This window comes from Oncorhynchus keta, chromosome 9 (genome assembly GCF_023373465.1).
Source record: "Oncorhynchus keta strain PuntledgeMale-10-30-2019 chromosome 9, Oket_V2, whole genome shotgun sequence".
Lineage (NCBI taxonomy): Eukaryota > Metazoa > Chordata > Actinopteri > Salmoniformes > Salmonidae > Oncorhynchus > Oncorhynchus keta.
In genome coordinates, this window is record NC_068429.1 from 43,243,905 (window position 1) to 43,264,608 (window position 20,704).

The following is a 20,704-nucleotide window of genomic DNA, read 5'->3' on the forward strand; positions in this document are numbered from 1 at the left end:
ATCAGGAGCATGCCCAGGCGTTGTAGGGAGGTCATACAGGCACGTGGAGGCCACACACACTACTGAGCCCCATTTTGACTTGTTTTAAGGACATTACATCAACATTGGATCAGCCTGTAGTGTGGTTTTCCACTTTAATTTTGAGTGTGACTCCAAATCCAGACCTCCATGGGTTGATAAATTTGATTTCCATTGATAATTGTTGTGTGATTTTGTTGTCAGCACATTCAACTATGTAAAGAAAAAAGTATTTAATAAGAATATTTCATTCATTCAGATCTAGGATGTGTTATTTTAGTGTTCCCTTTATTTTTTGAGCAGTGTATTATTATTCATTTTTTCATGGGCTATTAGCTGAACAATAGACTATTCAATCTTTACCAACCCCACTGCATCTTGGTGCAAGAGGCTTTTACTACAGTCCCTGGTTCGAATTCAGGCTGTATCACATCCGACCGTGATTAGGAGTGCCATAGGGCGGCGCACAATTGGCCCAACGTCATCCGGGTTTGGCCGGGGTAGGCCTTCATTGTAAGTAAGAATTTGTTCTTACCTAACTTGCGTAGTTAAATAAAGCTTCAATTTAAAAAACAACTGCCAGCAACCGCAGCGCAATCAATAGGAGGTGAACAGTGGCTGGTGCTGAAAATATAGCTAACTTGTTACGCAGGTTTTGCACACCAACAGATGGCTTTATAGGAGTCTAGAATGTATCCCATCATGCAAATGTTTCCTATTAGCAGGACAATAGATTTCTATAGCCCAACTACTGTTGTGAAAATCACTCAACTTGCAATGTATTCGATGCTTAAGTACTCTAAAGTGTTACATTTTTAACTCAAAACAGCATTTCTTCATCGACATCTTTATGCTTTTGTTAATCTTCTTGATCTTCTTCCTTTTTTCTGTAGCAATTTTGAGCAAATTGCTCAAGGGCCACGGTTGATTTGTCTGTGAAGATAACGTTATTGAAAATCTCGCCAGCTTTGATTCATGCCTGGGCCTGCAGGACACAAAGTTCTTTGTTTGTCAGACGAATCACTAGAATCATTGACTCACTCACGTGTTGAAAAGGGCGAGGAACGAGATGGAGTCACCATCCATGTCAGGCACACCTGTGAGCTCTGGTATTCCACCTCCGACGGGCAGAGTCAACATACGTGGCAGGTTTGTCAGGTCTTCGGTTCACCCTGACATTTCCATTTCTCTTCTGACAACTTGACCAACTGCTCACCAGGCACAGCAAAGGCCGCCCGGACCGTTATGCTGTTCTGCTATTCCAAGGATGTGTAACTGAAGAGAGATTCCATGAATGGGCACAGAATACATAGCCTTCCCACTGCGGACGTCTATTTCAGCACCGTTTCACGCTGCTCCGAGACAAGCATTGAGAAACAAAAATGTTCAAATATTCCATGATATTCTTAAGATATGTGTTGACTTGAATGTCTGCAAAATAATCAAGTTAGGTTTCTCCAGAAATAAATCATTAAAAATAACAAACTGGCTTTATTTAGAAATTAGAGAGAATGCCTCACCCCATGTTCAAGAATTGCCTTTTTTTCGGTCACTCTAGGTTAAATTACATTAAATTAATAACATTAAATAACATTTTTAAACAAAGCGATTATTATTATTATTAATTAATTTAGAATTATATAAAAGCCCCTTAGATATTCTCAGATATTCTCACAGGAAAATTATTGCGTCGATACTACAGAACAGTACAAAACAAGCGAGCACACATGGTTAATGTTCTGATCATTTAAAAAATAAATAATATATATATAACATTTTTCACCGAGCCTTTCCATAAGTCCACGCAAGTTTCTTCAACTCTCTTCTCACTGTAATTAGAGAGAAAAGCCTACAAATATTTTAGCATGGTTTCGCGCTGCTCTGAGGCAAGACTGGTCTTGATAAATCAATGAGATTTTTATTTTCACTTCATCTCTGTTTGGGTATTGGTTAGACAATAATTAGAAAATTAGGGTGCAGAAATGTTATGCTCTTAGTGTAACCTTTATTTAACTATGCAAGTCAATTAACTTCTTGCGGCGACCCATCCCGGATCCGGGATCGTGACTACGGCTCAAGCTCATTACCATAACGCAAAATGCAAAAAAATATTCTTAGAAATATTTAACCTCCACACATTAACGAGTCCAATAGCTCAAATGAAAGATAAACACCGTGTTCATCTACCCAGCAAGTCAGATTTCTAAAATGTTTTACGGCGAAAACATAGCACATATTTATATTAGACCACCACCGAAACAAAAGACGAGAGGCAGCCATTTTGTCCCAGAAAATATAAAATTATAAAAGCAGGATTAAAAAATAAATCATTCACTAACCCTTTGAAAATCTTCATCAGATGACAGTAATAGTACATGTTACACAATAAAAAAAAATCTATAATATGCCATTTATATCCATAAATCTCTGTTTACAATGACGACATTTCAAAAATGCTACTCAAATGTCCGGAGAAATGATGATAGCTCCGACAGATAACGTCAGATAACAAGCAATAAACATGACTAAATATACATGTTCTACATATAGTTACAAAGATACACTTCTTCTTAATGCAACCGCTGTATTACATTTATTTTTAACGTTACAGAATTCGTTCACTGGCTATACAATGAGATGGCGCTCAGATATTAGCAGTATGTCTCCTCTACGTTTGGAGTCCACAGAAACCCAAAATAACCACATAAATATTCCCTTACCTTTGATGTTCTTCGATCAGAAGACGTAGAAGGTGTCATACTTACCCAATACATCGTTTGGTTTCACGTTATGTGTCTCTGTATTAGCATATGCTAACAGCTTCAGCTGAAATGCACCCAAAATGACTTCTGGTCCCGCACTCTTGCGCATCAAAACTGTAAATTTACATATTATATGTTGACTAAACTGGTCAAACTATGTGCAGAATCGAGCTTTATGATGTTTTTAACATGTAAAACAATGATCAGTGCGAACAAACAAACCGCCTTCAATTGGTGTTTCTTGGAAAAGACGGTGCCCCAAATCGGCCGCGCGCAATAGAGTGCATGTATTTGAAAGTGACCCGAACATTTTCGCCCGCCAAACGACGAGGGCTCGCGGGATTCTCACAATGAACGCGCCATTTGAAAGCAGGCATCGCGCCGAACACATACATACTGTTCCCAGATCGGTAGCTGCCTGGGAAGGGTGGGGGCGATGACGTCAAAGTTGACCCAACTTTTCTCTTGACAAGAGAGAGTTTGGGAGAAAGGCTGCCCTGAGAGTTCTGCTTTACATACAGACATAATTTAAACGGTTTTAGAAACTTTAGAGTGTTTTCTATTCAATAATAATTATTATATGCATATATTAGCAATTTTGAAAAAATATTTTCAGTTTACTATGGGCACGCACTTCCTCCAAAGGGGGCAGTATTGAGGCCTAGTCTTGAGAGGTTAAGAACAAATTCTTAATTACAAGGACAGCCTACTCCTTCCTCGTGCCCTGCGGGGAGTCTTTAGCTATATAGCCCAGTAATGTACTGCCGACTGTCACGTTGTACAGTGCCATATTTTCCATTCCATCCTGAGGGAAACCAAGAGGGTTTTTTGTTTTCCTTGGAATAGAAAAAACATAATATGAATCAAATGAATTAAGCAAGTACCATTCAAAGTTTGGACACACCTACTCATTTCATTTTTTTTTTACTATTTACTACATTGTTGAATAATAGTGAAGACATCACAACTATGAAATAACACCCGTCTCCCGTGTGCCCTGCATTCTGTAATAATAATAATATAATATATGCCATTTAGCAGACGCTTTTATCCAAAGCGACTTACAGTCATGTGTGCATACATTCTACGTATGGGTGGTCCCGGGAAACGAACCCACTACCCTGGCGTTACAAGCGCCATGCTCTACCAACTGAGCTACAGAAGGACCACATGTCTGTAGTACAGACATGGCCTGCTCTCCCTTATGTAAGGAATTAGGCACCTTCCCATGTTTACTACAGTATGTATTGTAGACTGCACAGTAGCCTAATAAACAAATACACATTTCATTAATAAAATAATGATGAAAAAATACTCTTTCAAAATGCAGATGTTGATTTAGTTATGGATCCATAACGAATTACTATGGGAATAAATATCACTGATTTACAGAAATATTGGAACAAGGTTGTGTAATGAAGGCAAACATTTTAGAAACCTCCAATCCTGTAGCCTATTCCCCGAACGTCGCGTTGTACAGTGCCATATTTTCCATGCCATCCTAACAGAAACCTTGAGGGTTTTGTTTTTCTCTGAATAGAAACACCATAATATTAATCAAATGAATTAAACCAAATTTCTTAAAATCAATCCCATATACTATGTTACTACAAAAAAAAAATGTTTTCACTATGTCCTTTTGGGGTATTGTGTGTTGAGGGATTGATGAGGGAAAAATATTTTCATCCATTTTAGAATGAGGCTGTAGCGTAACAAAATGTGGAAAAAAGTGAAGGGGTCTGAATACTTTCCTAATGCACTGTATTTAATGAGATTATTAGTGATTCATTTACATTTGTCCCTCATTTAGCACATTTATTTTCAGTCATATCCAATACCAGGTGTATCAAACTCCGTTATTTGAATGATGCTGAGTCTGCGTATATGCAGATAGACAGACTAGAAATGTTTTAATAATTTCATTTTTTTGGGTGAAGCTTGCCACTCCCTTTAGCACACAACATGCTTCGATTCACCCTGTCACAAGGAGATGTATGGTTGATTTAAGAAGAAATGTTCAACCCTGTTACATGCAACCCTCTTACTTTATTTGGTACTTAATAGGCACTTATGATAGTCAAGTTGATCATGTGCTCTTTTTATGACCGAATGTTAAAATGAGGCGAATTTACACTTCTCAAAAGGCCCAGAATTGGTGGAATGATCCATGCCATGTTAGGGTACTAGGGGGTAACTAGCACCCCCTAAGAACAATGTTGAATTGCTGACACAAAAAAATAAAATTTTGGTATGTGCATTTAAACCTATGAAGGTCATGCTAAGGCAAATAAAATATAAAGTTAAATAAACACTTTTTAAGTTATTTCATGAAATGTTGTTTTTAGATAGGGGTGTTTTTTAAGTACCGGGGTAACTGCCCCCCGAGTAGAAGATTATGGCATAGAGTTTCACACAACTGTGTTAAAATCAATTTAATCAGTTTTATTTAGAAATGATTTAGTAAGTAATACTTAAAAGCTAAATCTAGCTGCCTTATTTTAATGATTTAAAAAAAATATTGGTGTAAATTGTGTTACACATGTCACTATTAATATCTGCACTATGAGTAGATTTGATGTAAAGTCCCTCTTTTTAACTCACCTGCACATTCATTTTCTTTGTTCTTTCATTGTTGCTTCTTTTTCTTACAATCCATTATGTACAATTTCACTAAATAGTATTGGAATAATGCAAGATTTTAAATCCCTGCAGTCTTTAAATTGACATTCAGGAGCAAAAGGTTTTCAATAGCTTTTTTTAAATTCATTAAAAATAAATATATTAATTGGAATATAATATTGGAATGGAATATAACTAATAACATGAAATAACACTGGAATATAACATTTAATAACAATAAATCATAAGTTAACCAATTCAGTGTAACATTGATGTTACATCTCTTTTGCTCTGCTATTGCACAACCCATGAGCCCACCTCCTGCAGTTCTCACACCTAATCCAGTCCCCACCTGTGACTGAAACCAGCACCTCACGGAAAAGACCCTCCGCACCCCCTTCTTTGGTGGCTGATGTGGCTTGTTGTGTTGCACCAACCTTCTTTGAAGAACCTGATTTGTTTTCTTACTCTCTCTCTCTTTTCTTCTTGTTGATGTTTCTGTCGAGCATTTTCCTCCAGCAACCTTTTGTAAGGTGAGGCTGTCAATACAGCTGCAGACTCTGCCTTCCTCTTCCTCTGCCTCGCCTCCTGGAGCCTCGGCCACAACTCCAATAGAACTGCTGCAGTTGTTGGTTGTTGGTTTAAGCAAAAACAACAGGAACACATGAGTATTGGTACAATAAACACTGCTAATCACTATATGCAAATATATATTCCCTAACAAATATATATTACCAACATTTGGAGCAAGGGTAGGCTGCACGGTGGAGGTTGTGGCGGAAGTAGATGTGGTGGAGGTAGAGGTTTTGGCGTTAGAGCTGGTGGCGGTGTAGGTAGAGCTAGTGATGGTGGCTGTAGTGGTGGCGGTGGTAGAGCTGGTAGCTGCATCGGTGGCAGCGGTAGAGCACTGTGGTTGAATGGATTCCTTGCATTGAAAATAAACGACCATAACAATACATTGGTGTAAGTACAATAAACACTTTCTACCAAGTAGATGCTTCTTCTGCTACTTTTCGTTTATAGATAACTTTATCTTACTGGCAATGGGCTCTGGCTCCTCTATAACCTCAGTGACCATGAGGTCTGCCTCTGTGAAGATGTCCTTCTCCAAAGGCCACAGCCCACTGGCCCAGAAGGCCTCCACTCCTCTCTCCACACTGGCCACCTTGTTATAGATCTTTGTGAAGAGTCTAGCCATTTGGTATATACATATCCTTTTCCCAGGATGCATCGTCATCCACTGATCTGCTGCCCTGTTGTAAAAGGATCAGACCCTTGAAAATGGTACGGTCTAACGGCTGCATTTTGTGACAGCCTCTTGCTGTCAGAACAGCCTCCGGGGTCTTATGGGAGTGGTGTTCATCGAGGATGAGGATGTGGGGTTCCTCAGGGGTGCAACCAACACTATGGCTGAAATTGTGGAGCCAGTCGACAAAGATGGTACTGTCGACTCAGCCTGAGTCACTCACCCTTCCAACGGGCTGTGCAGGTGCTCCAACCAGCAGCTGTTCGTTCATCCTCTTCCGAGGGAAGATGAAGAGGGGCAGTACGTACTGCCTCGCTACACTGATAGCACAAATGACTGTGACTGTGAAGCCACTCTGCGCTGGTCAACCATGCAACACGTTTTGTTCCCTCGGTGGCCACCACAGGCAACAGTTTCTGGACTTTTGTCCATGTTCCAAATCTTTGTTTTCCCGATGTCCCTGATGCTGTTTAAAATGTCCTTGTAGGCCATAAAAAAACTGGTCAACCTTAAGTTTATTAAAGCCCACGGCCCTCGCAAGACTGGTTGCTTGCAATACTCAAACTGACAGTTGAGGGTTGCGCTTCATTAAGCAACTGAACCAATCCACCCATGCATACCCCTTTCCTTTGATGAACCTGTGCTTGATTCCCATCCTCTCTGTCAGATCAAAGGCGAGTCTTCTCACGTCCCATGATGCGATTGACGAGGTCACTTTCAGACACGAAAGAGAAGACTGACGCCCCACCCATTTGGCTGAAGACTGAGTTTTTCACCTCCTTTCCTCTGTGGTGCCAGAGGAAAGGTACTCTAATAATAAGTACTCTAATAATGGTATCGAGTGAGAATGACTAACAACATCAGTGGGGGCCCTCTGGAGGTCAGGGCACATGCCCTGCGTGCCTGGTTGGTACTCAGCCATGAGTACTACAAGTTTAGTTAGCTGGCTCTATTAAACAGCCTGTGTAGTATTTTCTTCCAGATATCTGTGTGCCTTTTCCTCAATTAGTTATTAAAGGACCATAATAACATTGCTACAGTAACTGAGAAAAGTAACGCAGCAATGGGACAGATTATTAGAGTAAGTACCGAAAGGGGACGTGACCGGTGTTCTCATATTGTGCTGGCAAGCAGGCGATAGGCTCTTCTGTTGATCCGCGTCAGCTGCTATCATGAAACCCCACTGTGCAATCCTGTACAGAACTCCACCGAATAGTTTACGCCGGCGGCCAAGCGATTTTGAATGAGACGGCAGAGACCGTCTAATTTAGCTTTGATTAGAATTTCGATGCGCGCTATAATTCGGTAATTCCAAGGGGAAGATCAGTTTTGCATTCCGTGTCACGTTACGGCGACTGGGCTATCTGTCGCCATTAGGTTAGCCCTCCAATGGTAGGCTACTCGATTGACGGTTTTTAATCATATTTTTAGGTAGAAGTGTAGTTTTAGTCTAATGAGATCTGCGGTTTATTGATAGGCTTGGCTTCTGCGCTTTCAAGGATAAGACAACGACACGTCCGAGGAGCAATTGACTCGTGCGAGTGTTTTTTCTCATCTGTGTCCACGAGCTGAGGAGAAGAAGCCGCAATCATGTTCGAGGCGAGAGGGATTCTTTTTATTCTGCTTGACATAGCCTGTTTAATTATCGGTATGTATCTGGTTGGCTTGACTTGCGTATTATGTTGTTACATTGTAATGAGTTAACCTTGTTTCCGTAATGATGTTTTTGACAATCGCTGTCACGTGCATGCATAGGCTATGGCGTTGGGAGACCGTGGGTTTGAGATTCGATATTAGCCAGACATTCGGACCTTCAAATTCAATAGCTCGTTAACGACTTGAGGTACATACCTCAGGTTAAGCTGTTTACGAAGGCAAAAGTTGTACAACATTGCACAGGTCTTATTTTTTAATAATCATATGGTAACGGTGTAGGCAGTGTGGCTCACCGTCAACGCAACCAGTTCGGGACCGTCGACAAAGTACATGATCACAATATTGAAATGTCAATAACTCTTCAACCACATGACTTAGCAACATATTTTCAGTTGTCCATTATTCCTTACAAGGAGAGCTGTGTTGCACATCCGTTGGCTTTGTCATAAAATTATTATATAAAGAAATAATTTAATTAAAACAATTCTCACAATTCAATAGCTCCTTGATCACATGACCAAGGCACATCAAACCAATTTTGTATTGCTCAATGGAGAGGGGGCCACATTGCACACCCTTTGGTAAAAAAAAAAAGAAGCACATATACAATTTTATATAAATATTGAAAGTTTAGAATTTCAATAGCTGTTCACCCACGTGACTTAGCAACGTCATTTCAACTAATTTTACATGTAAATGCCAATATTGAATTATTATGCTGTTGTAGTTGGCTATACATGTTCATGGCTAGTGCAGAGAGAAGTTTCATACACAGGTCTGTAGAGATGTTAACCTCAAAGTCTAAGCCGTGGGGTAGGGGGGTTCTACTAAGCTAACATATGGAATTGTTTTAAGATAGCCTAATGATCCAAGGTATGACTATCTGATTTAGAATTTTAGGACCCGTTTAAGTATACTTTTTTTTAAATGAAATAATATTTTGATAAAATATAGAATTGCCTTTATTACTATAGCCCATAGAAACGCGTTGAATTGGGTTTGGCCTTGGGTAGTATCCAGATTGTCATACCGACCTTGTGCCATACCAGGATATTTGGTAGTACTGGCACTGAACACAAGGGGCACTATTTTCAAACCTCACAGATCTTCTGTTATCCAAAAGTCAACATTCCTAACATGTACATTTAAAATCCCATAGAGAATGCTAACTAAATTCTAACGAGCGCATTGCAAGCATTTTATACAGTCTGACTTAAAGTATTTGCAGGACAGACTCCCCAGTTCAAAGTTATACAAGTAACTAAAAAATGCTACTCATAGTTTGATGCATGCACAAAACAAATATTAGACAGCAAGGCTCTTGATCCATGAGGGGATACTGATCAAGAGCCTTGCTGTTGCCAAGCTAAGCTTGATTTTGGAAGTAACTAACCACTTAGCTAGATTGCTAACTAGCTATTAAATGAGCAAACCAATGCACAACTGCAGAACTTTAAGCACAGTTTAGATATAAGATGGCTATACTGAACAAAAATATAAACACAACATGTAAAGTGTTGGTCCCTTGTTTCATGAGCTGAAATGAAACATCACAGAAATGTTAAATGTGCACAAACATATTTTTTCTCTCAAATTTAGTGCAGAAATTTGTTTACATCCCTGTTAGTGAGCATTTCTCATTTGCCAAGATAATCCATCCACCTGACAGGTGTGGAATATCAAGAAGCTAATTAAAAAGCTTTATCAGTACACAGGTGCACCTTGTGCTGGGGGACAATAAAAGGCCACTCTAAAATGTGCAGTTTTGTCAAACACTACCACACATGTCTCAAGTTTTTAGGGAGTGTGCATTTGGTATGCTGACTGCAGGAATGTCCATCAGAGCTGTTGCCAGAGAATTTAATGTTTATTTCTCTGCCATAAGCTGCCTTCATCGTTTTAGAGAATTTGGCTGTTCGTCCAACCGGCCTCACAACCGCAGACCATGTGTAACGACGCCAGTCCACGACATCCACATCTGGCTTCTTCACCTGCGGAATCATCTGAGATCAGTCACCCAGAGAGCTGATAAAACTGTGGGTTTGCACAACTGAAGAATTTCTGAACAAACTGTCAGATAACATCTCAGGGAAGCTCATCTGCTTACTTATCGTCCTCACCAGGGTCTTGACCTGACTGCATTTTGGCGTCGTAACCGACTTAGTGGGAAATTGCTCACCTTCGATGGCGAATGACATGCTGGAGAAGTGTGCTCTTCACAGATGAATCCCGGTTTCAACTGTACCTGCAGATGGCAGACAGTGTGTATGACCTCGTGGGCGTGTGGTTTGCTGACGTCAACGTTGTGAACAAAAAATACATCTTAAGGTTTTGAAGTGTAAGAAAGCTCAGGAAATATTTCTGTTTTTTTGGACACATATTTAACCCTTTTATTTTTGTTGGCACAAAACTACCTCCATACTTCCATTAATTTGTATGGGTTACCTTCAGATAAGTCCCTTTACACCTGTAGGGGTCGTAGAGCAAAACAGAGAACATCATTGTGTTTGTGAGAGTCTCCCTTTCCACAGTGGGGTCATATCGGTCCGATTTTTGAGGTGTCTCATGGTCTGACAAACGTTGCTGTAGCTCGGCCACTTTCCACCGCAGATGGAAAGGCCAGTTTTATTGCTTCTTTTATCAGAGCAACAGTTTTCAGCTGTGCTAACATAATTGCTAAAGTGTTTTCTAATGATCAATTAGCCTTTTGAAATGATAAACTTGGATTAGCTAACACAATGTGCCTTGGGGTTGGGGTTGTTGCTGATAACGGGCTTCTGTACGCCTATGTAGCTATTCCATTCAAATCTGTAGTTTCCAGCTACAATAGTCATTCACAACCTTAACAATGTCTACTGTATTTCTGATACATTTTGTTATTTTCATGGACAAAAAAAATGTGCTTTTCTACCAAAAACATGGACATTTCTAAGTGACCCCAAACGTTTGAACGGTTGTGTGTGTTGGAATCTTTTTGCGAGAACTAAAGGCTATGCAATATGCCTTTCTATGTAAGGAATAATATACAATTGAAATGAGATTGCGTGGTTAAGGAGCTATTGAAACGTAAATATTGTGATCATGCACTTTGTTGACGGTCCCTAACGAGTTACATTGAAGGTGTGCCAGGCTTTCTAAACATTGCGGTGTGATTTATGAATCTCCGGTCCAAATTGGGGGACGTCAGACCTGGCAATGTATACCTTGTTTCCGTAATAAAGAGCCTAACCTGAGATGGGTAGCTCAAATCGTTCGCGAGCTATTGAAGTTCGAATGTCTGAATTTCTGTCCGATATTGAGTCTCAAGCCAAGGTGGAAGACCAAGGGTGTGGTTATATGTGTTGCATATTGGTCAAGCGAGGGTGCGGTGCATCTTTCTTCAATAACTTGATTATAAATCATAAACATCCGAACAAGTATTTTATTTACTGCTGCTGCTGGTTTACAGTAGTTGCTTGATGTTGATCAGTTTGTTGCGTTTGCAATGTAATAGACATTGGTAACAAATGTAACTGTTGCGGTCTTGAATGATTGTTGCAATGTAACTCCCGACAATTTGTAAGAACCATGGCGTGAGCATTGCTGTTGTTTAGATTGTATCGAGTTCCAGCCAACACCTCTATCGTGCATCCACACCATTATCTATTCAAAGCTGTCTTGTCTTCTATTTCAGGCAATATTGAATTGCCATTTATTTGTGATGATTTATCCATTGTTGCCTGGAAACATATTGTGTTAGAGATTCTCTTAATTAAGAGCTTTATGGATAACCCAACCTGTCTCAGCATATACTTATGAATTCTAAAATCATTACCTGGTCAATTTGTGTCAATTCTGCACTCATGCATTTTGTAATTTAGGCTACTTCTAACAATGCCTGGTTTATGAGATACTAGGCCTAAGTAATATAACATATAAAGTTCTGATAATCTCCTTTTCAGATTATGACTCATCTCAATAGGTTTGTGTAGGGGTTTAATCTCATTCTGAATTATGGAAGTCCTGGATGAGTCATAGATAATGTATTCCAAAGTGCAGTGATCTAATTTAATTTCCCTGTGTGCTGAACGTTATCTAAGAGGCCCATGAACCTCAACATGTGAAGTTAATAGGACCGTGACAAATTAAAGCTAAGAATCGATTTTATTTGGGGGAATTAAGGCATATACAGTTACCATTTTCCATCCTTAGTTTTAGAAAAATGATTTGCCTTCTGTAAAATGTAAGAAGCATTGCCTTGTGCCTTGTAATTCTGTTACCAAAAACCCACATATTGTAAAGATATTTAAAAATGTCTCTCCCTCATGAGGATGAAAGTTCGCAGAATTAAGTAAAGGTAGACTTACCAATTAGTTGGTGTTTTACTGATATCACATTTGTTTATGAATTAATAAGTGATTAAAACTCGTAATTTTGTAACAGAATTACAGAAAAATCTGTAACGAAATTACAGCAATTGAATTGGCTACAATGGGAACTCATAGTAGTCACAAACCACAGTTGGGTCACCTGCTTACTGTCCTGTCCTCCCACTGACACACTGTTATGTTCAGCTGTTTTCTTTCTGTTGTCTGGTGGTCAAAGCAAGACTGTGAAAACGACAGTCTGGACAATCCTTCCCTCTTACTCCCTCCCTCTCTGCCGCCCTCTCTCGCTCTCCCTCTCTCTTTCCAGTTAATGTCACCTCTCCCTGCTCTTACTGACAGCTACAATGGCACCACCACCGACCCGCTTTCCATTTACTGTAACAAGCCAAATCGAATTTAATTTGTCACACGCACCAATACAACCGGTGTAGACTTTACTGTGAAATGCTTACTTTACGATCCTTTTCCCAACAATGCAGAGTTAAAAAGTAATAAATTCGCACACAAAGGAAATTGTAACATAATAAAATAATATACAAGGAGTACCGGTACCGAGTCAATGTGCAGGGATTTGAGGTAATATGCACATGTAGATAAGGGGTCAAAGTAACAAGGCAATCAGGATAGATAATAAACAGAGTAGCAGCGTATGTGAAGTGTGATTGTGTGTGGAGTCGATATGCATTTGTGTGTGTGGTTGGAGGCCAGTGAGTGTGCATAGAACCGGGGCAAGAGAGTCCATGCAAATCAAAAGGGGATCAATGCAAATAGTTGGGGTAGACATTTGATTAACTGTTCAGCCGTCTTATGGCTTGGGGGTAGAAGCTATTCAGGAGCCTTTTGGTCCCAAATTCGGTGCTCTCTGCTGCCTCTTGCTGTGCGGTAGCAGAGGGAACAGTCTATGGACTTAGGTGACTGGAGTCTTGGCCATCCAGGACCTGGTATAGAGTTCCTGGATGGCAGGGAGCTCGGCCACAGTGATGTACTGGGCCGTACGCACTACCCTCTGTAGCGCCTACGGTCAGATGCCAAGCAGTTGCCATACTAAGTGGTGATGCAGCCAGTCAAGATGCTCTCAATGGTGCAGCTGTAGAACAGTGAGGATCTTACAGCCCATGACAAATATTTTCGGCATCCTGAGCAGTGGTGATTTTAGCATGGAAATCTTGGTGGGGCAAAAATAAAGTGGAATGCATGCCAGGGAAGTCTCTAAACAATACATTACTTGCACTATAACGGTGACAAACAGTGCCCACATAAAGTTGTCCCAACAGCAGTCCCAACATCTTACCACTGCTACACCTGGCTTTCAGCAGAGCCTTGTCTGGCAGCGAAACAGTTAATTCAGCCTCATTTACTGCCTTTAAAAAAAAACAGCTTATATAGCTGACTTGCTTAAACACATTTCTAATGACAATTGAGATGTACAAACTATGGCATAAGGGGACGACAAGCGGATAAGAGGCAATCCCTAATTTTGATGAAGACATTAACGAGCGAGCTAGGACGGACGTAGTCAATATAACTATTTGTTTAGCACTTTTGAAATGTACAGCGACAGAATTCAGAACATGGGCCGTTCTTACAGTATTCTCCCTGTACACCAAGTTAGTGTAGGAGAAATAAAGGGGGCATATAAGCAGACAATGAAAGCTCTTTCAATATTTGATTATTATGTTTCTCTCGAACAGGTTATAGGCTACAGCAGAACAGTAGGTGAAATTAAGAGGAGTAAATAAACCACATTATTAGGGTGAGGCACATGGGCTACTAACATCTTACTACACAACATACACTTAGTATTACTTTCTTATCTACAGTATACATATCTCCCTGGCATATGAATCAGCATACAATACATTTTTCGACTCACATTGTTGTGCTCGGCTCACTTGAACAGGAAGGTGGTGCGGCGGTCCTCAGAGTTAAGTTGTTTTGAGCGTAGCACAAATCATGCTTCATTGACAGCATGGCCAATATCGAATGTTTATCATTTAAAACTTAATCCCAGATTTGGGACCACACAGCCACTGTCACTGATTCCTTCCAAACCAGTTGTTGAATTTGCTATTTCCAACTGGTGTAATGTTTGTTCAATGGCCGATGAGCACCGATGTGTTTTTATCTATAATTTCTCTTCGTATGAAAAGGATTTGCCAGTAGATTGTCGACTTGATTTATGATGACTGCTAGCTAAGATTGGACTGATCATGTCAACATAATACCTTCACAATCAAAGCTACTGTGGGGCAGCAGGTAGCCTAGTGAGCGTTGGGACAGTAAACGAGAGGTTGCTGGATCGAATCCCCGGGCCGACAAGGTAAAATTCTGTCGTTCTGCCCAAGCAAGGTAGTTAACCCACTGTTCCCCGGGCGCCAAAGAAGTGAATGTTGATTTAAGGCAGCCCCCCGCACCTCTCTGATACAGAGGGGTTGGGTTAAATGTGGAAGACTTTTTCAGTTGTACAACTGACTAGGTATCCCCTTTTTCCTCCTAAATAAAACATGATTTGATGTCATTTTATCTGTGGCCAATGACCTTGAGCCTTCTTGGATGGGCACTTCTATGGCAGCAGCCGAAGGGATAGAATTTTCAATGTTTCTTCTTACACTTGGCAGTGACGTAAAGTCCCCATGAGTGACAGAACACTGAGCCAGTCATGATGCAAAACTGTGTTTTCTGCTGCCTTGCCCCACCACCACAGAAGGCACTGAGCTAGGCTGAAACACCTGCATTTTGGAGCTGCCTTACAAACATGGTCTCTTTTTTGTTTTGTTGAGTATGTGGCTTTATTAACTCAATGATAAAAATGATATATATATATATACAGTGCCTTGCGAAAGTATTCGGACCCCTTGAACTTTTGCGACCTTTTGCCACATTTCAGGCTTCAAACATAAAGATATAAAACTGTATTTTTTTGTGAAGAATCAACAACAAGTGGGACACAATCATGAAGTGGAACGACATTTATTGGATATTTCAAACTTTTTTAACAAATCAAAAACTGAAAAATTGGGCGTGCAAAATTATTCAGCCCCCTTCAGTTAATACTTTGTAGCGCCTCCTTTTGCTGCGATTACAGCTGTAAGTCGCTTGGGGTATGTCTCTATCAGTTTTGCACATCGAGAGACTGACATTTTTTCCAATTCCTCCTTGCAAGACCGCTCGAGCTCATTGAGGTTGGATGGATAGCATTTGTGAACAGCAGTTTTCAGTTCTTTACACAGATTCTCGATTGGATTCAGGTCTGGACTTTGACTTGGCCATTCCAACACCTGGATATGTTTATTTTTTAACCATTCCATTGTAGATTTTGCTTTATGTTTTGGATCATTGTCTTGTTGGAAGACAAACCTCTGTCCCAGTCTCAGGTCTTTTGCAGACTCCATCAGGTTTTCTTCCAGAATGGTCCTGTATTTGGCTTTAAACTTCTTCACAACAGTATCTCGGACCTGCCTGGTGTGTTCCTTGTTCTTCATGATGCTCTCTGTGCTTTTAACGGACCTCTGAGACTATCACAGTGCAGGTGCATTTATACAGAGACTTGATTACACACCGGTGGATTGTATTTATCATCATTAGTCATTTAGGTCAACATTGGATCATTCAGAGATCCTCACTGAACTTCTGGAGAGAGTTTGCTGCACTGAAAGTAAAGGGGCTGAGTAATTTTGCATGCCCAATTTCAGTTTTGTGATTTGTTAAAAAAGTTTGAAATATCCAATAAATGTCGTTCCACTTCATGATTGTGTCCCGCTTGTTGTTGATTCTTCACAAAAAAAAGACAGTTTTATATCTTTATGTTTGAAGCCTGAAATGTGGCAAAAGGTCGCAAAGTTCAAAGGGGCAGAATACTTTCGCAAGGCACTGTGTGTATATATATATATATATATATATATATCATTTTTTACTTTGTTTGCAAACTGATATGTGACATGTATTAATGCCAAAATAACATGCAAAAAAGGCAAGCTCCCCAAATATATATATATAATTTGCAAAAATGTGGGGCTCAAAACAGGTGGGACTCTGAATGACAGGTCGCTACTGCTCCTGAGGGGGAAGAGGCATTTTCATGCCCTCTTCACGACTGTGTTGTTGATGTGGACTCTGAGGAACTTGAAGCGTTCAGTTGTTGATGTGGACTCTGAGGAACTTGAAGCGTTCGACCTGCTCCACTATCGGCGTGAACAGGGGCGGCTCGGCCCTGCGTTTCCTGTAGTGCAAGATCAGCTCCTTCGTCTTGCTGATGTTGAGAGGTTGTTAAATAAACCATTGCCAGGTCTCTGACCTCCCTATAGGTTGTCTTATCGTCGTCGGTGATCGTGTCTCTGGCATACTTAATGACGGCGTTGGAGTCGTGCGCGACCAAGCAGTCTTGGGTGAAGGAGGGGACTAAATTATTCCATATGTGGTTACTACATGATTCCATGTGTTATTTCATAGTTTTGATGTCGTCACTATTATTCTACAATGTAGAAAATAGTAAACAGAAACACCCTGGAATGAGTAGGTGTCCAAACGTTTAACTGGTACTGTACATGGACACAATAAATACAACAGAGTAACTCTACATGTAATAACATGATTATAAACAGAGCAAATGAATGGAATACAGTATTGACGGCAATAGCACAACATCGATAGTGATAAATAGAACAAAGGACTGTATGAATATAAATAAACATGTAATAACATGCAGTGCACGACCAGCTAGATGTCCTTAGCCAATCAGAGGGTGCATGGTCAGTTCAGAGTGTGGGGCAAGCAGGCACCAGCTGATTGGCTGAGACCCATGGGCTGTGCGCTGATCGATATCTCACAATGAGGAGAGGTGGACTCTGCAGAGCCAGCCAAACGTAAACCGATGTGCACATAAACAATGTGAAATAGTGTCTACAATGAGTGTTTTTATTCACTTTGATTAGCAAATGGTGCCGTGGGACCTCTGTTAAGGACCCTCGTCCAACTACGTCAGCATTTGCAAATGGCTGATTTATAGAATTTGTTAAATGGACGTCCAGCTGGTGTTGTTAGCAATAGCATAGGGCTAAGTATGTCAGGTTATCTGATGGTTGAAAAGGCTTGTTCCATCGCGTGCCACTATGTCCAAGATTTTATTTGGTAGATGAGGATTTAGAGACTCAACGATTCAAACTGTTTCTAATCTTCACAAGTATGGCCCCTCAATCACCAATGTCATAGATTTGTGACTACGGATAACTTCATAGCTGTCTCTTGAAATTGTGGTCTATCGGTAAATCCTAGGGATGTGTGTGTTTTGTCAGGCTTGCTCACGTAACTAAACCCATATGGTTGGTTTTAAGTTACTCTGCCGGTCGCAAGAAACCTTCATGTACATATCATGGCAGCCTGTGTGTGGTGCTTTTACCTCTGCACTTTCACAGACAACCAAGTAACCTAAACATGGAAGATTCCTAGCCTAGTATTAATGGAGTGTATTGGTGCATGGATATCTCTGCACTGAAGCTTAACCATGACCACAGTCCTCCCTTGTCCTCTTTGAAGAGAGGAGGCCAAGACAGGATCAGATTATGAGAGAGAGAGAGAGAGGGAGGGAAGGGAGTCCTGGGATGTTGTTGTGGCCTGCTGTGTTTTACACACCCACAGGCGCTCTCAGCTGTCACTGCCACTCAATTTAACGGGGTGGCACAGCTGACAATGAGAAATGAAAAACCCAGATATAGTTACCAGACAGGAAAGAGAGAGCAGCTCGGAAGGTTTGGTTGTGGCTGGCTACTAGGCTATAGGTAGCAGGGTTGGGGTCAATTACATTTTCAATTCAAGTCAAAAACTCCTCAAAACAATATAAATTCACTTCCTAATTGACAGAGTAGTAAACTGAATTGACCCCAACCCTGTTGGACGTGTACTCGGAACATGCACTGACCAGCTGGCAAGTGTTTTCACTAACATTTTCAACCTGTCCCTGACCCGGTCTGTAATACCAACTTGTTTCAAGCAGACTACCATAGGTAGTGCCCAAGAACGCCAAGGTAACCTGCCAAAATTACCATTGCCCCGTAGCACTCGCAAATATAGCCATGAAATACTTTGAAAGGTTGGTCATGGCTTACATCAACACCATCATCCCAGCCACCCTGGACGCACTCTAATTCAAATCCCGCTCCAACAGATCCACAGATGAAAAAATCTCTATTGCACTCGACACTGCCCTCACCCACGTGGACAAATCAAATCAAATGTTATTTGTCACATACACATGGTTAGCAGATGTTCATGCGAGTGTAGCGAAATGCTTGTGCTTCTAGTTCCGACAATGCAGTAATAACCAACAAGTAATCTAACTAACAATTCCAAAACTACTGTCTTATACACAGTGTAAGGGGATAAAGAATATGTACATAAGGATATATGAATGAGTGATGGTACAGGGCAGCATACAGTAGATGGTATCGAGTACAGTATATACATATGAGTATGTAGACAAAGTAAACAAAGTGGCATAGTTAAAGTGGCTAGTGATACATGTATTACATAAGGATGCAGTCGATGATATAGAGTACACTATATACGTATGCATATGAGATATATAATGTTACTTACCCTACATTATTAAAGGTAGCATTGTTTAAAGTGGCTAGTGATATATTTACATTTCCCATCAATTCCCATTATTAAAGTGGCTGGAGTTGAGTCAGTGTCAGTGTGTTGGCAGCAGCCACTCAATGTTAGTGGTGGCTGTTTAACAGTCTGATGGCCTTGAGATAGAAGCTGTTTTTCAGTCTCTCGGTCCCAGCTTTGATGCACCTGTACTGACCTCGCCTTCTGGATGATAGCGGGGTGAACAGACAGTGGCTCGGGTGGTTGATGTCCTTGATGATCTTTATGGCCTTCCTGTAACATCGGGTGGTGTAGGTGTCCTGGAGGGCAGGTAGTTTGCCCCCGGTGATGCGTTGTGCAGACCTCACTACCCTCTGGAGAGCCTTACGGTTGAGGGCGGAGCAGTTGCCGTACCAGGCGGTGATGCAGCCCGCCAGGATGCTCTCGGTTGTGCATCTGTAGAAGTTTGTGAGTGCTTTTGGTGACAAGCCAAATTTCTTCAGCCTCCTGAGGTTGAAGAGGCGCTGCTGCGCCTTCTTCATGACGCTGTCTGTGTGAGTGGACCAATTCAGTTTGTCTGATGTGTATGCCGAGGAACTTAAAACTTGCTGCCCTCTCCACTACTGTTCCATCGATGTGGATAGGGGGGTGTTCCCTCTGCTGTTTCCTGAAGTCCACAATCATCTCCTTAGTTTTGTTGACGTTGAGTGTGAGGTTATTTTCCTGACACCACACTCCGAGGGCCCTCACCTCCTCCCTGCAGGCCGTCTCGTCGTTTTTGCTAATCAAGCCTACCACCATCAAGCCTACCACAAAAGGCATACCGACGTAAAAATGCTGTTCATTGACTACAGCTCAGTGTTCAACACCATAGTGCCCTCCAAGCTCAGGACCCTGGGACTGAACACCTCCCTCTGCAACTGGATCATGGACTTCATGACAGGCTACGCCTAGTGAGGGTAGGCAACAACACATCCGCTATGCTGACCATCAACACGGGGGCCCCACAGGAGTGTTTGCTTAGGCCCCTCCTGTAGTCTGTTTACCCACAACTGTGTGGCCTCCCACGAATCCAAAACCATCAGGTTTGCTGACGACATGACGGTGGTAGGACTGATCACCGACGATGATGAGAAAGCCTATACGGAGGAGGTCAGAGACCTGGCAGTGTGGTGCCAGAACAACAACCTCTCCCTCAATGTCAGCTTGACAAAAGAGCTGATCGTGGACTACAGGAAAGGGAAGGGCGGCTCCCTGCCATCTATACTAGGCAGTTTCTAGAGCAAGGCCCCCCCAAAAAACTGACTCCAGCCACCTAAGCCAAAGACTGTTCTCTCTGCTACCACACGGCAAGCGGTACCAGGGCACCAAGTTTGGAACCAACAGGACCCTGAACAGCTTCTACCCCCAAGGCATAAGACTGCTAAACAAGGCTGCTAAATAGCTAA

At 41.3% G+C, this 20,704-nt stretch overlaps 1 protein-coding gene and 2 long non-coding RNA genes across 4 annotated transcripts in view; 1 reads left to right on the plus strand and 2 right to left on the minus strand.

The window, feature by feature from the left end:
• Positions 1 to 3,773: 3,773 nt before the first annotated feature.
• On the minus strand, positions 3,774 to 7,662 carry LOC118387891 (uncharacterized). Its single transcript, XR_004826467.2, has 3 exons — positions 6,438 to 7,662; positions 6,135 to 6,324; positions 3,774 to 6,019 (listed from the first exon to the last, which is right to left on the minus strand). It is a non-coding gene; the product is annotated as an uncharacterized LOC118387891 (long non-coding RNA).
• Positions 7,663 to 7,828: 166 nt separating this feature from the next.
• LOC118387890 (phospholipid phosphatase 1-like) overlaps positions 7,829 to 20,704 on the plus strand; it is a 37,253-nt gene continuing 24,377 nt past the window's right edge. Inside the window, exon 1 of one of the 2 annotated variants that reach the window (XM_035776707.2) lies at positions 7,829 to 8,293. In XM_035776707.2, coding sequence (XP_035632600.1) covers positions 8,236 to 8,293 — 58 coding nt within the window. In that variant the 5' untranslated portion in view covers positions 7,829 to 8,235. The remainder of the gene's footprint in view (positions 8,294 to 20,704) is intronic. The other variant, XM_035776708.2, reaches the window with a different exon arrangement.
• Positions 9,191 to 11,173, minus strand: LOC127931863 (uncharacterized). The gene is made up of 3 exons (XR_008143365.1): positions 10,747 to 11,173; positions 10,481 to 10,546; positions 9,191 to 10,292 (listed from the first exon to the last, which is right to left on the minus strand). It is a non-coding gene; the product is annotated as an uncharacterized LOC127931863 (long non-coding RNA).